We start from the raw sequence: 11,612 nt of genomic DNA, 5'->3' as shown, positions 1-11,612 counted from the left end.
GATGCTCTTATTTCTAGAATTTATAGGATCTTTTCCTATAAAAATTATCAAATACTTTGTAGTATATTATAAACTTTCAAATATCTTATAACATATTTTAAAAAGAGGTTACCCCTCTAAGCAGGAAATGTGAATGATGAAATAAAATCAACTAAGGCATCAAGTGCTTCGTAGGAAGAGCCACCTGAGTTTAAACAAAATCCAGCTTTCTCCTTCAGGCACATAACTCTCTGCCTCATTTCTTCCCCATCTCTTTCCACCATGAGTCTTCTAACTGCATCCCTGATTTCTCCTCTTTCCAGCCCTTTCTCCAACCTGATCCCGATTCTCCAGATATCATTAACGTATCTGGAGTTCACCATCTGATCACCAAAGAAAGGTGAACAAATCATTGGAACTCCTTCACAAATACTCTCCAGAGTCGAGTTCCATCCACTGTGAGTCCAAAATCCACCAACGGCAGGATGAGACAGAACTTCTTGTTGAGGAGCCCATTTCACAATATATCCCCTGTCATGAGTTGCCTCCAAGAACTCATCTGGCAGCATTGCTAGCCATTCTGAGTCACGGACTAATCCAGGCCGGACCACCCACAGGAATGGCTGCATGCTGTCCGCTAATCCCCATGCCATTTCATTCATTTTTTGTTGATCCATTGCTGCAATGCTCCCGAAACTCACGTAGAGAACAGAGCCTGGAGCTTGTGCATCGAGCCAGGAAATAGAGCTTCTGTCTTGTGTGAACAAACTGGTTGAGGCTGCTGAAAAACGTTTGTGAAACGGGCCGATTGTAAACGTTGGCATCAGAAACTGCTCCTGAAGTTTAGCCAGCTCGGGCTCTTCAAGTTCTTGAAATGTGTTGAAGACAAGACCTGAAGCTTTCTTCGTTTCTCTTACCATGTTTTCTATGGCCCGATACATGTCCTCCCCGTCGTGAGTTTCAAGTCGTGGAATATCCTTTACTTTGATGGGTGGAAGCTCCAGTACTGCAGCCTCCATTTTGGAATCTGGTGGACAAAGGGATTATAACTACATATACTTCATGAATCGAGACAACAACCAGCTAAAATGACGAACCATATATATTAGCAATAATTGCATCTGCATTCTGAATGATGGTTTATTTACACAAATAATCAATGTCTTTTGGAAAACTACATATGCATTCCGATTAACAACTTACACTGTTCTTTTAGTCACCAGAGTTGGTTTTTGACCCTGCCCAACATTACATCCACACCCAACCATTTGCGAATCCAGTTGCATGATAACTAACATTTTATTGTAATTCACATAAAACTATCCTTACAAAAACGATTTTGGACAACCGCGAATGTAAAATTATTACCTGGGCTCCATCAATCTTATATATTGCAATTACCTTTTTTGCATATTTTTTGCACTATTTCACAATCTGACTGCAATCCGTTCCTAACACTACTAATCCAAACACTCAAACAACGGACAGGAAGGAATTCAGCTAAAGGGCTGTACAAGAAGACTCACCCATGTAACTGAGGTATCTTTCTCGTAAAAGTGGAAGAGCACAGAAAGCTAAAAAGGAACAAACACTGCTAGTCCGTAGCACAATTCTTGGAATCTTGAATTTGTCGGCAGCAGCTTGTGTGAAATACCACATAGCATCGCTAACCACGCACACGACTCGACAAATTAAATCGTCGGGCGACAATATCTGAGCCAAACACTGCTCGAATGGCTCCACGCAGTTGGCGATAAGGAGTTTAACGAGCCGTAGAGTGTCCAGTGTGGAAGCTTCGAGCTCTGATAAGCCGTCTGAGAGCAGGTGGAAAGTGAAGTGAGGGTAGTTGGATGGATCTGGAAAGTTGTATCGAGTGTGAAAGATAGAGATGCTGAATCCTCTGGAGTGAAGGATTTTAGCAAGCTGAATCATGGGATTAATGTGCCCCTGGAATGGCAGTGGAAACAGCACTATTCTGCACCCATTTCTTCGTTGCCGGTTTGCTGAACTGGGACTATCCATAAATTCCCTACTGTGTGTTCAATATTAATTGTAACTATGGTCTCCAAGAAAAAATCATATAAACAAGTTCATCAAACAGTTTGCTTATGGATGTTGAAGTTTGATATGGGTAAAACTCTATTTTCTCGTAAAAAGACAACTTGTCCCTAATAGGGCTCCAAATTACAAATTTACCAGCTGAACTCGTGCACTTTTGACCGGGTCGGATCGTGACCCGACCCGATGACCCGAGACACGTGGAACGCGCGTATTGGACCAACAGACCCCCGATTTCTCTCTATCTATAAATACCCCCAGTCAGTGCATTAATAGGAGGTGGTCTTGATCACATTTTACTTACAGGTCGCTTCAGCTCGCTATTTTTCTAAGCAACTTATTATTTCGACCCTAGAACCAAACACTGACTTAAGCATCGGAGGGTCTTAGTTGGGGGCTACCCCAACAAGCCTAACGATCTGCTTCTTTTCTCAGGGCCCAATCACTAGTTTGGGAGAGGAGCGACCTCGAACAGCTTGGGAGATCAGTTCAAGAAGGTGCGTGGATTTCAACCCGGATCAAAGTTATATGTTTTTAATTTGAACGAGGCACCCCGTGTACTTTAGTAAAATAGCGAGAAATCTGGTTGTGTTATAAATTCTTTGTGCTCTATAAAATACAACGAAAAAGTGTGTCTGACACTCGCATGCGAGTGAGCTTTATTATTTGGCCTTTTTAGAGTTAATTTAAGTGTATAATATCCATTTTATCCATTTTTTCACATTTAAAATATTTTAAATTGATTTATTTATATTATTTTTTTATTTAAATATATTCTATTATAATAAATTATATTTATTTATAAAATATATTAATTTAAATATTAAAACCTAAAAAGAAAATAATTTTTTAAAAAATTAAAATTTGAATTTAAAAAACACAATAAAAATTTAATATATTAAAATTCACTTTTAAATTAAAAATTCATATGCAATATAAAAGTCACTTCTAATAATTAATTAATTTAAATATATTTCAATAATTAAAAAATTATAAAATATACTAATTAAATATCAAAATACCTCATTTTAAGTTATATTATTTACTATAAATAATATTTAAATTAAATATTTAAAATTAAAAAAATATATTTATTTTATTTTTTAAAAACTAAAATTATTTTTTTTGGTTTTCTTCGCCGTTGACGCTGGGCAACCACTGTCACTTAGGCCTGGGCTACAGGGGCAACATCGCCCTAGGTCTGTGCAACGTGATCTAGGGCAATTTCGTCCAGGATCTAGCCGTTGCCCCTTCCAAGAGGGGGTGGGGGCGGGGGTGATGAGGGCGAGGTCGCCCCTTTAGAAGGGCAACGACTGGCTAGAACTGTTTGTGTGGCAATGGTTTCGCTGCCCACATGGATGACAGGCGTTGCCTGATATATAAATTATATTATATATAGTGTATATATAATTATATATATATGTAAAATATATTTTAAATTATTTAATATTTGGATCGTTTATTTTTTATAACTGAATATCAATGGCTGTTATAAAAGGGTATAATGGGCAATTCAACATAAAATTTAGTGTCATTAAACTTACTTAATAAAAAGGGAGAGTATGCAATATTTTTAAAAACACAAAAAAAAAATTACCTATTTTTTAATATAGAAAGCTTTTTAACTAAAATTTGAAAATATAAAAGAATTTTATGCAATTTTTCCTTTGAATAAGGATCATCTCCTCCATCATATAAAAAAAACAATGTCGTTTTCATATATTAGGTAGAAGATGGTGATCGTGTAAGATATTATGACAATAATATTAACTTTTTCGTAGTGATTCCAAACCATGGTACATGTCCGCAGCATATGTATATGCCGGCAGCCAAATCATTGATCATTTAGGAAGGCACTACTTAAGAGTAAATTAAGATTTGTCCATCACTTTATCAATCCTGTGTATACTTGTACCTTTTTTATAATGGGTTTTCATGCAATTTATTTTTATAATATTCTAAATAAACAAATTATAGAAAAGTAATTTAATATATGTTTGTTATAAGGTGTATTTTGTATATATCCCATGTTACAAGGAGATTGATTGCATATTTCTTTTTTATAATATTTACGATGTAGTATTTGTATAACAACATCAACAGAAAGAAAGAATGCAATGAGCTTATGGAGCTGAGGCTGTTGATGAGTTTTGTAAAAATATCTAAAGTTTATTTGGGCATCCTATATATTTACTAAAATTCTCAATCACTTATATAATTTAATGAAAATCGTTTTGGAAAAGTTGATAAATATTCAATGTTGTCAACATGAAATAGTTTGGTGTTGATGACGGGTATGCATCTCATTCATGTTCATACATTCTCTTAATTTGTTTTATCCTATGAGAACTGTATCTTAAGGCCAATATAAAGTTCATCCCTCAATTTCATGTGGTTGCAATATTTCACTATTCTCATCCCTTTCGATGGACAATTGAATTACGGCACGTTCATATGATAAAGACTTTATATGAAGATTGGTCCCCACCAATGGGCTGTATGTTCTTGTCTATACAGTTTTCGCGTAATTTGTTTTCAATTCATAAAAAAAAAAAAATTATCACATGTTAAATATGTCACATTTATTTTGTAATTAATTTGATTTGGTCAAATTAAATTTGAGTAAGATTTTTTTTTCTATTTCAAAAATTATAAGTAAGAAATATTATGCTTGTTAATCCAGGTAAAAAATAATTTTAAATTTTAGCCTACTTGAAACAAAGCATCTTTCTGAAGTGTGATAAATTGAAGTTGAAATTTTTGTTCCACCAAAGAAAACCAAGACAACAAACTGTCTAAAATCTTACACAAAGATTTAACAAAAGTGTTGAGTCTTGCAAATTCAATTGTCGGAACCAAAGATCAGAACAGTGAAATGTAATTGACTAAGCTCTTTAAGGACTCATATGAAGAGCCACCAGGCTGAACACAAAGATTAGCCTTTTCTTGCAAATGTACAACTCTTTCTCTAACTTCTTCACCTTCTTTCTCCTCCATCACTCTTTTGATGACCATCTCAATCTTTTCCCTGCTCAGGCCATTCTCCAACTGCACACCGACTTTCCAGAAGTGGCTAACGTACCGTGCATTCACCAGCTGATCGGTGAAACATGGCGTGCAAATCATTGGCACCCCTTCACAAATACTTTCTAGAGTCGAGTTCCACCCGTTGTGAGTCCAAAAAGCGCCCACAGACGGATGTGCAAGAACTTCCAGCTGAGGAGCCCATTTCACAATATGCCCTTTTCCATCCAATGACTCCAGGAAACCTTCTGGTAAAGGCTCCAACCACTCAGCACCATGGATCAGTCCAGGCCTAACGACCCATAAGAACGGGTGCCTGCTCTTGGCCAGCCCCCAAGCAACTTCCAAGAAGTCTTTTTCTTCTATTGCTGCAATGCTACCGAAGCTCACATAAATGACAGAATTAGGCGCTTGTTTGTCTAGCCAAGAAATTGAACTGTGGTCTTCTGCTAACAAGTTGCTGGAAGAGGCTGCAAAATGCTTGTGAAATGGGCCTATTGGGAAGATCGGGATTTGAAAATCTTGGCGCAGTTTGACGAGTGATGATTCCTCAAGTTCTTCGAAAGAGTTCCAAATTAGTCCTGAAGAAGCTTTCGTTTCCTGTATCATTCCTTCTACTAGACGGTAAAGCTTTTCTGGATGAGATGTAGTGATAACTGGAAGATCTTTGATTCTGAGTGGAGGAAGCTCCTTAACTGGCTCTGCCGATTTCGCATCTGAATACACATAGAAATGAGATTTGAGTGTGTTTATTTGTTTCCAAATTTGTGCTGATAAAGAATATCTATACAAAAGAAGCAACTCCAAAATTAGTTGTCTTAGATTAATCTAATATTTGTCTCTTGGCTTTCTGAACTGTGTATACCGGTTTTCAGCAAAACATACAAGTCCTGAAAAGAGGAGCTAAATCAAGTCTAGAAGCAAAGAAAGAAGTTAAAAATTTTGCAACATAGTAAAGAGACAAACCTTGAACAGGGAGATAGCCTTTCTCGAGCAGAAGTGGAAATGCTGCAAAAGCCAGGAAAGAAGACACCCCTCCAGTTCTTAAAACAAGCCTTGGTAGATTCAAGCTCTTACAAACAGCGGTTGTGAAATGCAAGATAGCATCTGAGATTAAACATGCAATTGGATCCCCAGAGCTGTCTGCTAACAGTTCAGACATAGCTTGTTTAAAGGGTTCAATACATTTGACATTAAGCACTGTAAGAAGCGAGATGATATCATTTCTGGAAGCTTCGCTATTTTCGGATAATCCATCATCGATGAGGAAAAAAGTGAAGTGAGGATAATTTGAAGGATTGGGGGAGTTCAGCTTAGTGTGGACAATGGTTATGGAAAAGCCTTTTGAATGCAGAATGTTTGCTAGCTGAAGCATAGGATTGATATGGCCTTGCAGTGGTAGCGGAAAGAATAACAACCGGCGGCCTAGTCTCTCTTGCAGTTGAGACTCCCCTCTGTTCTCCATGAAGCTTGTTTTTCACTGAACTTTTGCTCATCAATAAGGCATATTTATCAGTTTTTAGCACACAGTCTTTTTTGTTTTAAAGGATAACAGGTTCTGTTTCTAGTCCTAGAATTGAGCGAATACATGGAAATTTGCATACCACGTGATAGCTAGTTGTCTGCTTCTCATATTCAAGTTATTTGTACTAATCCAACCTCGATATGCTTACATTACATTAATAGTGTTTACAGAGTATATTAAATAACATTTTTCCGCCAGTAGCCCACAGGGCAGTTAACCGTTCACGGGTCTAATGAAGTTAATGCACTGTAGATAATCGGATTTCATATTATTTCATTTCTGCAGCAAGAATGATAGCAAATTATAAATGCGTAGAACCTCATGCCCAGTTTATACAAAGTTCAAAAACACAGCACAAAATAGCATGATAAATTAACTAAAGTCACTTAATCCATTGGGAAATCAAACCTAAGAAGCAATATCAAGAATCATGAAGGTATCCAGAATTAAACTTTGTTGTGGTCAGGATGAAGAAAGGCAGCTGATTAAGCTCTCGAGAGATTTGAATGAAGCTCCACTCTGTGTCAAGGTTGACTTAGCCTTTTCCTTCAGATCCAACGCCCTCTTTCTAATCTCTTCACCTTCTTCCTCCACCATAAGTCTTCTGATGGCCCTCTCAATATTTTTCCTCTCCAAGCCATTCCTCAATTCCACTCCTACTTTCCAAGAATAAGTAACATACCTTGCATTTACCATCTGGTCGGCAAAACATGGCATACAAATCATTGGCACCCCTTCTGAAATACTCTCCAGGGTCGAATTCCAACCATTATGCGTCCAAAATGCTCCAACAGCAGGATGTGCCAATACTTCCAGCTGAGAAGCCCATTTAACAATATGTCCTCTTCCATCCAACATGTCTAAGAACCCCTTCGGCAATGCTTCATGCCAGTCTAAGCCATTGACTGATCCAGGTCTAATCACCCATAGGAACCTGCACTTGCTATTAGCTAGGCCCCAAGCTATTTCCAAGAATTCCTTTTCTTCCACTGCAGCAATACTCCCAAAACTGACATATATTACTGATTTTGGTTCCTGCTTGTCTAGCCAAGAAATAGAACTCTCGTCGGGTTTCAAGAAGCTGCTTGAAGTTGCGGGAAAGTATTTGTGAAAGGGACCTATTGGGAATATGGGGGCTGGAAATCCTTCATGCAGTGCATCAATTGCTGAATTCTCAAGTTCTTCAAATGAGTTAAATATTACTCCTGAAGAAGTCTTAGCTTCCTCAATCAGTGATGCAATCAGCTTGTAGAACTTCTCTAGGTCCGGTACATTGATAACAGGAAGATCTTTGACCCTCAGTGGAGGAAGCTCAGCAACAAGCTCTTCCAATTGAGAATCTACATATATGAGCAAGAGAATGGGTTATAACAAGCCGGTTGTCCAGTCTTTAAGATAAAAAAGTTCAATTTTGGACAAAGAGAGGAGGAAAGGGCTGACGATTTATCTGGTTCACCTATGTTCACAGATATAGATTATATGCATTCAATCTCTCTAACAATAACATGAAACAAACTGGCATATGAGAAAATGTCAAATGGAGTAAATCACTCCATAAAATCGAATCAATAATATCACACATATCATCACAGCAATGATCTGTAGATAGTGCTGCAATCTTATAAGATCCACTTTACTTCGATAAAGCATGAATTTAACTCAAATGTCTCAGCTTGGATTATGAGAACCAATGTCTTCTCTAAAACTTGAATATAACCATTTCAAGTGATGGAAGAAAGGCTTTACAAGCCAAAATGGAGTAAAGCAATGGCCTACATGAACTCACAACATAGAAATTTTGGAAAGTTCCTCCGGCATAAGACAAAAACATAACTAATCGTAAAGTAACGATGATGAGAATCATCATCCCACAATGAATAATGAATAGGAACTGAATAGAGCCAAGTATACATTTTACACATCCTGCAATATGCAGAACAGGCCAATTGAGACTACCCTACTACCATGTTAGGTATTGGATTAAACCAGTGAAAAAAGAATAAGAGGGAACGAAGAATAGCACGGCAAGTTATGTCGTTGGTAATTTGCCTTACATCTAGACATGAATGCCCAAAGAGCTAAATCATATCACTGGTACAATGTCATGTAAATGGATTTGTGATTCTCAACAGAGAATGTATTCACAGCAACAGGTTAAGTCCAACCTCTGAACGCTTGGACAAATTTATACCATTCAATAACTTTAAAAGACCAAAATTTTCAGAAACAAATACAGATAGCCGCCTAATATTTTATTCTAAGACTGAAAATAAGAACTTTTCAACCCTTTTATTGAAAAGGTACACCTAACAATTCCTGAATACCTTAAAACCCATTTTTCAGACAATCTGAACATCTTACCTTGAATCGGGAGATACCCTTTTTCCTGAAGCAGCGGAAACGAACTAAAAGCCCGAAAAGCGCCGACGCCGGAGGTTCTCAACACAAACCTCTGCAGCTGAAAACTCTTGGCAACTTCCCTGGTAAAATGTAAGGCAGGATCCGAGATCAGGCCCGCGAAGGGACGCTCCTCGGGGGAATCCGAGAACAATTGATCCAAACAATCTCGAAAAGGTGCCACGCATTTGACATTGATAAGATAGGCCAGATCAAATACAGATAGCCCCGAGGTTTCGGCTTCGGAGAGATCGTCCGAGATGGGCTGGAAAGTAAAGTGGGGGTAATTTGAGGGATTGGGAGAATTGTATTTGGTGTGAATGAAAGTTATGGAGAAGCCTTTGGAGTGGAGAATGTCAGCGAGCTGAAGCATGGGGGTCATGTGGCCTTGTAGAGGTAGAGAGAAGAAGAGAAGCCTCTTGCCATTGATGGGTTTTTCGAGTTTCGAGGGTTGTCTTTGATTCTCCGTCGCCATTCTTGATTTCTTCGGGGAGAGTCAGAGAGGAGCAGGTGTTCTTGGCAATAGAGTTTGGGTTGAGAAGACAATGAAGTGCAGATAGATACATGATTTTTGGGAGTGAGGGATGCGATGGCTAATTCTGCTTTTTGACTTCAAAATCAAAATGCAAGTTTGAACACGCTGAGGAGAATGAAAATTTGACTACGTTTCTTACTCTTACACTTACATCTCATTACTCTACTTATCTTCATCCTTATACTTTCCTGTACTAATATAATTTTTATACTATATTGATCATATTAAATTATACTTTAAAACATTATTATAGATAATTAATAATACAATTATACTAATAGTTAATTAATTAGATTTTATTAAGGTAAGATTTTATTGGATTAGATGAGAGTATCTCTAAAATGGTATTATCTTTAAAATTAAAAACATAAGTTAATATTTTTTATTTTTTTTCCCTATTAATGAACGTTGACATATAGAAACTCATGCAAATTGAAGTACATAAATTCCTTAGTTCGTAGTATGCAAACAGGACGATGACAACATTATTCAACAGAACCAAATTGAAAAACGCTCAATCTGCAATAGGAAATCCACGGCAGAGGTGTAATATATATATGATGATTGCTCAAGCAGAGATGTCGATGGCCTTAACCTCGGGCTTCTTCACCTCCTCCTTGGGCACCGTGACTGTCAGCACCCCATTCTCCATTGCCGCCTTCACCTGATCCAACTTGGCATTCTCCGGCAGCCTGAACCGGCGGAGGAACTTGCCGCTGCTCCTCTCCACGCGGTGCCATTTGTCGTTCTTCTCCTCCTGCTCTTTGCTTCTCTCCCCACTTATCTGCAGAATTGTGCCATCCTCAACCTCCACCTTAACTTCCTCTTTCTTCAACCCAGGAACATCCACCTTGAACACATGGGCCTCTGGCGTTTCTTTCCAGTCGATGCGGGGGTTGGCGATGGCCCTGGTTTCTCGAGCGGAGGATGGGAGATTGGCGACGGCAGTGGAAAAAGGGAAGCCCTCAAAGGGATCCCAGATATCCAGCGAGAATGGATCGAAGACGTTGCTCCGACGGTTGCCAAAGAAGCTTGGAATCAGAGACATTTTGTTAATATTGTGCAGTGCAAGAAGAGAGAGAGAGGGAGAGAGTGGCTTTGTTCGATTGATGAAGATTGTGTTGTTACTTTGGGCTTATATGATCAATCTTTGTTGTGGAATTTGGTCGAAGGAGCACGTTTATTTATATGGGCAACTGCAAGCAGATGATTCTCGCATTTTCATGTATGTTCTGAAAGTAGCGCTTTCAGCCACGGACGAAATCTTCTAGACAAAACTGGTTCTTTCCGCAAGCCTCTATAACCTTCTGTATGGAGCCAGATTGGGATTCCACACCTTTCCTCTTGTTATGCAATTACGCATTGTTTACCGCGAGATGTTGGATTGTAGGGCTCGGATTGAATTCGAGATTTTGCCTCAGCTGAAAATTTATTATGAATAGCCTTTTTACTTTTCATTTGATAATTTATTAGAATATTTTTTAATATATTTATAACGTTCTTAATAACTTCTTTTTACGATGATTTAGAGTGGCTTTTGACAAATTTTGTTCGTGGGTCATTTGAGAGATAAGTTGTCAGAACATTTAATATAATGAATTATTTTTAGTAGAAGTTTGGAGAAAATTAGTAATAATATAGACAATTGACTGATAAAAATAAAGATTAAATGTAAAATTGCATATAAGCCACCTTTTAATCAAGCACAAAATGAAAATCCAACTAATGTTGGTATAACAGAAACCAATACTAGGCCATAGACATTATTACCAAGCCGCTAGAAAATTTGGTTAAACGGCGTTGGACTGGAATAATGTAGATATCCAGCCCAATACCTGCCGGTAAACCAGACTTTAGAGTCGGGGAAAATGGGACTATCGTCTACCAGCCCACCTTATACTAACATTTTGCATTTTTAGTATAAAACATATGTATAATTATCAAATATTATAACAATTCAATAAACAATATTATGCTGATACAGCATTCATCATATATTATTTGATATCAATATTAAATCAGCGACATAACAATTTCTTATTTTCCATTGACTCTGCGATACATCTTTTATAGAATACACCTGCGATATTTGAG

General features: G+C 37.7%; 4 protein-coding genes across 4 annotated transcripts; all 4 read right to left on the bottom strand.

Moving 5' to 3' along the window:
- On the bottom strand, nt 44-2,087 carry LOC105167102 (UDP-glycosyltransferase 76C4-like). Its single transcript, XM_011086677.2, has 2 exons — nt 1,506-2,087; nt 44-1,006 (listed from the first exon to the last, which is right to left on the bottom strand). Exons 1-2 carry the CDS (start codon nt 1,999-2,001, stop codon nt 117-119), a joined length of 1,386 nt encoding a protein of 461 aa, XP_011084979.1. The 5' UTR covers nt 2,002-2,087; the 3' UTR covers nt 44-116.
- On the bottom strand, nt 4,809-6,721 carry LOC105167103 (UDP-glycosyltransferase 76F1-like). The gene is made up of 2 exons (XM_011086678.2): nt 6,028-6,721; nt 4,809-5,777 (listed from the first exon to the last, which is right to left on the bottom strand). Exons 1-2 carry the CDS (start codon nt 6,524-6,526, stop codon nt 4,900-4,902), a joined length of 1,377 nt encoding a protein of 458 aa, XP_011084980.1. The 5' UTR covers nt 6,527-6,721; the 3' UTR covers nt 4,809-4,899.
- Nucleotides 6,845-9,641, bottom strand: LOC105167104 (UDP-glycosyltransferase 76F1-like). Its single transcript, XM_011086679.2, has 2 exons — nt 8,948-9,641; nt 6,845-7,926 (listed from the first exon to the last, which is right to left on the bottom strand). The coding sequence occupies exons 1-2, from the start codon at nt 9,456-9,458 to the stop codon at nt 7,049-7,051; spliced, it is 1,389 nt and encodes a 462-aa protein (XP_011084981.1). The 5' UTR covers nt 9,459-9,641; the 3' UTR covers nt 6,845-7,048.
- On the bottom strand, nt 9,923-10,686 carry LOC105167105 (17.8 kDa class I heat shock protein). Its single transcript, XM_011086680.2, has one exon. The coding sequence runs from the start codon at nt 10,564-10,566 to the stop codon at nt 10,087-10,089; it is 480 nt and encodes a 159-aa protein (XP_011084982.1). The 5' UTR covers nt 10,567-10,686; the 3' UTR covers nt 9,923-10,086.

The sequence above is a fragment of the Sesamum indicum genome, linkage group LG7 (genome assembly GCF_000512975.1).
Source record: "Sesamum indicum cultivar Zhongzhi No. 13 linkage group LG7, S_indicum_v1.0, whole genome shotgun sequence".
NCBI classification, from domain to species: Eukaryota; Viridiplantae; Streptophyta; class Magnoliopsida; order Lamiales; family Pedaliaceae; genus Sesamum; species Sesamum indicum.
This window is presented reverse-complemented; position numbering and strand designations above follow the sequence as displayed.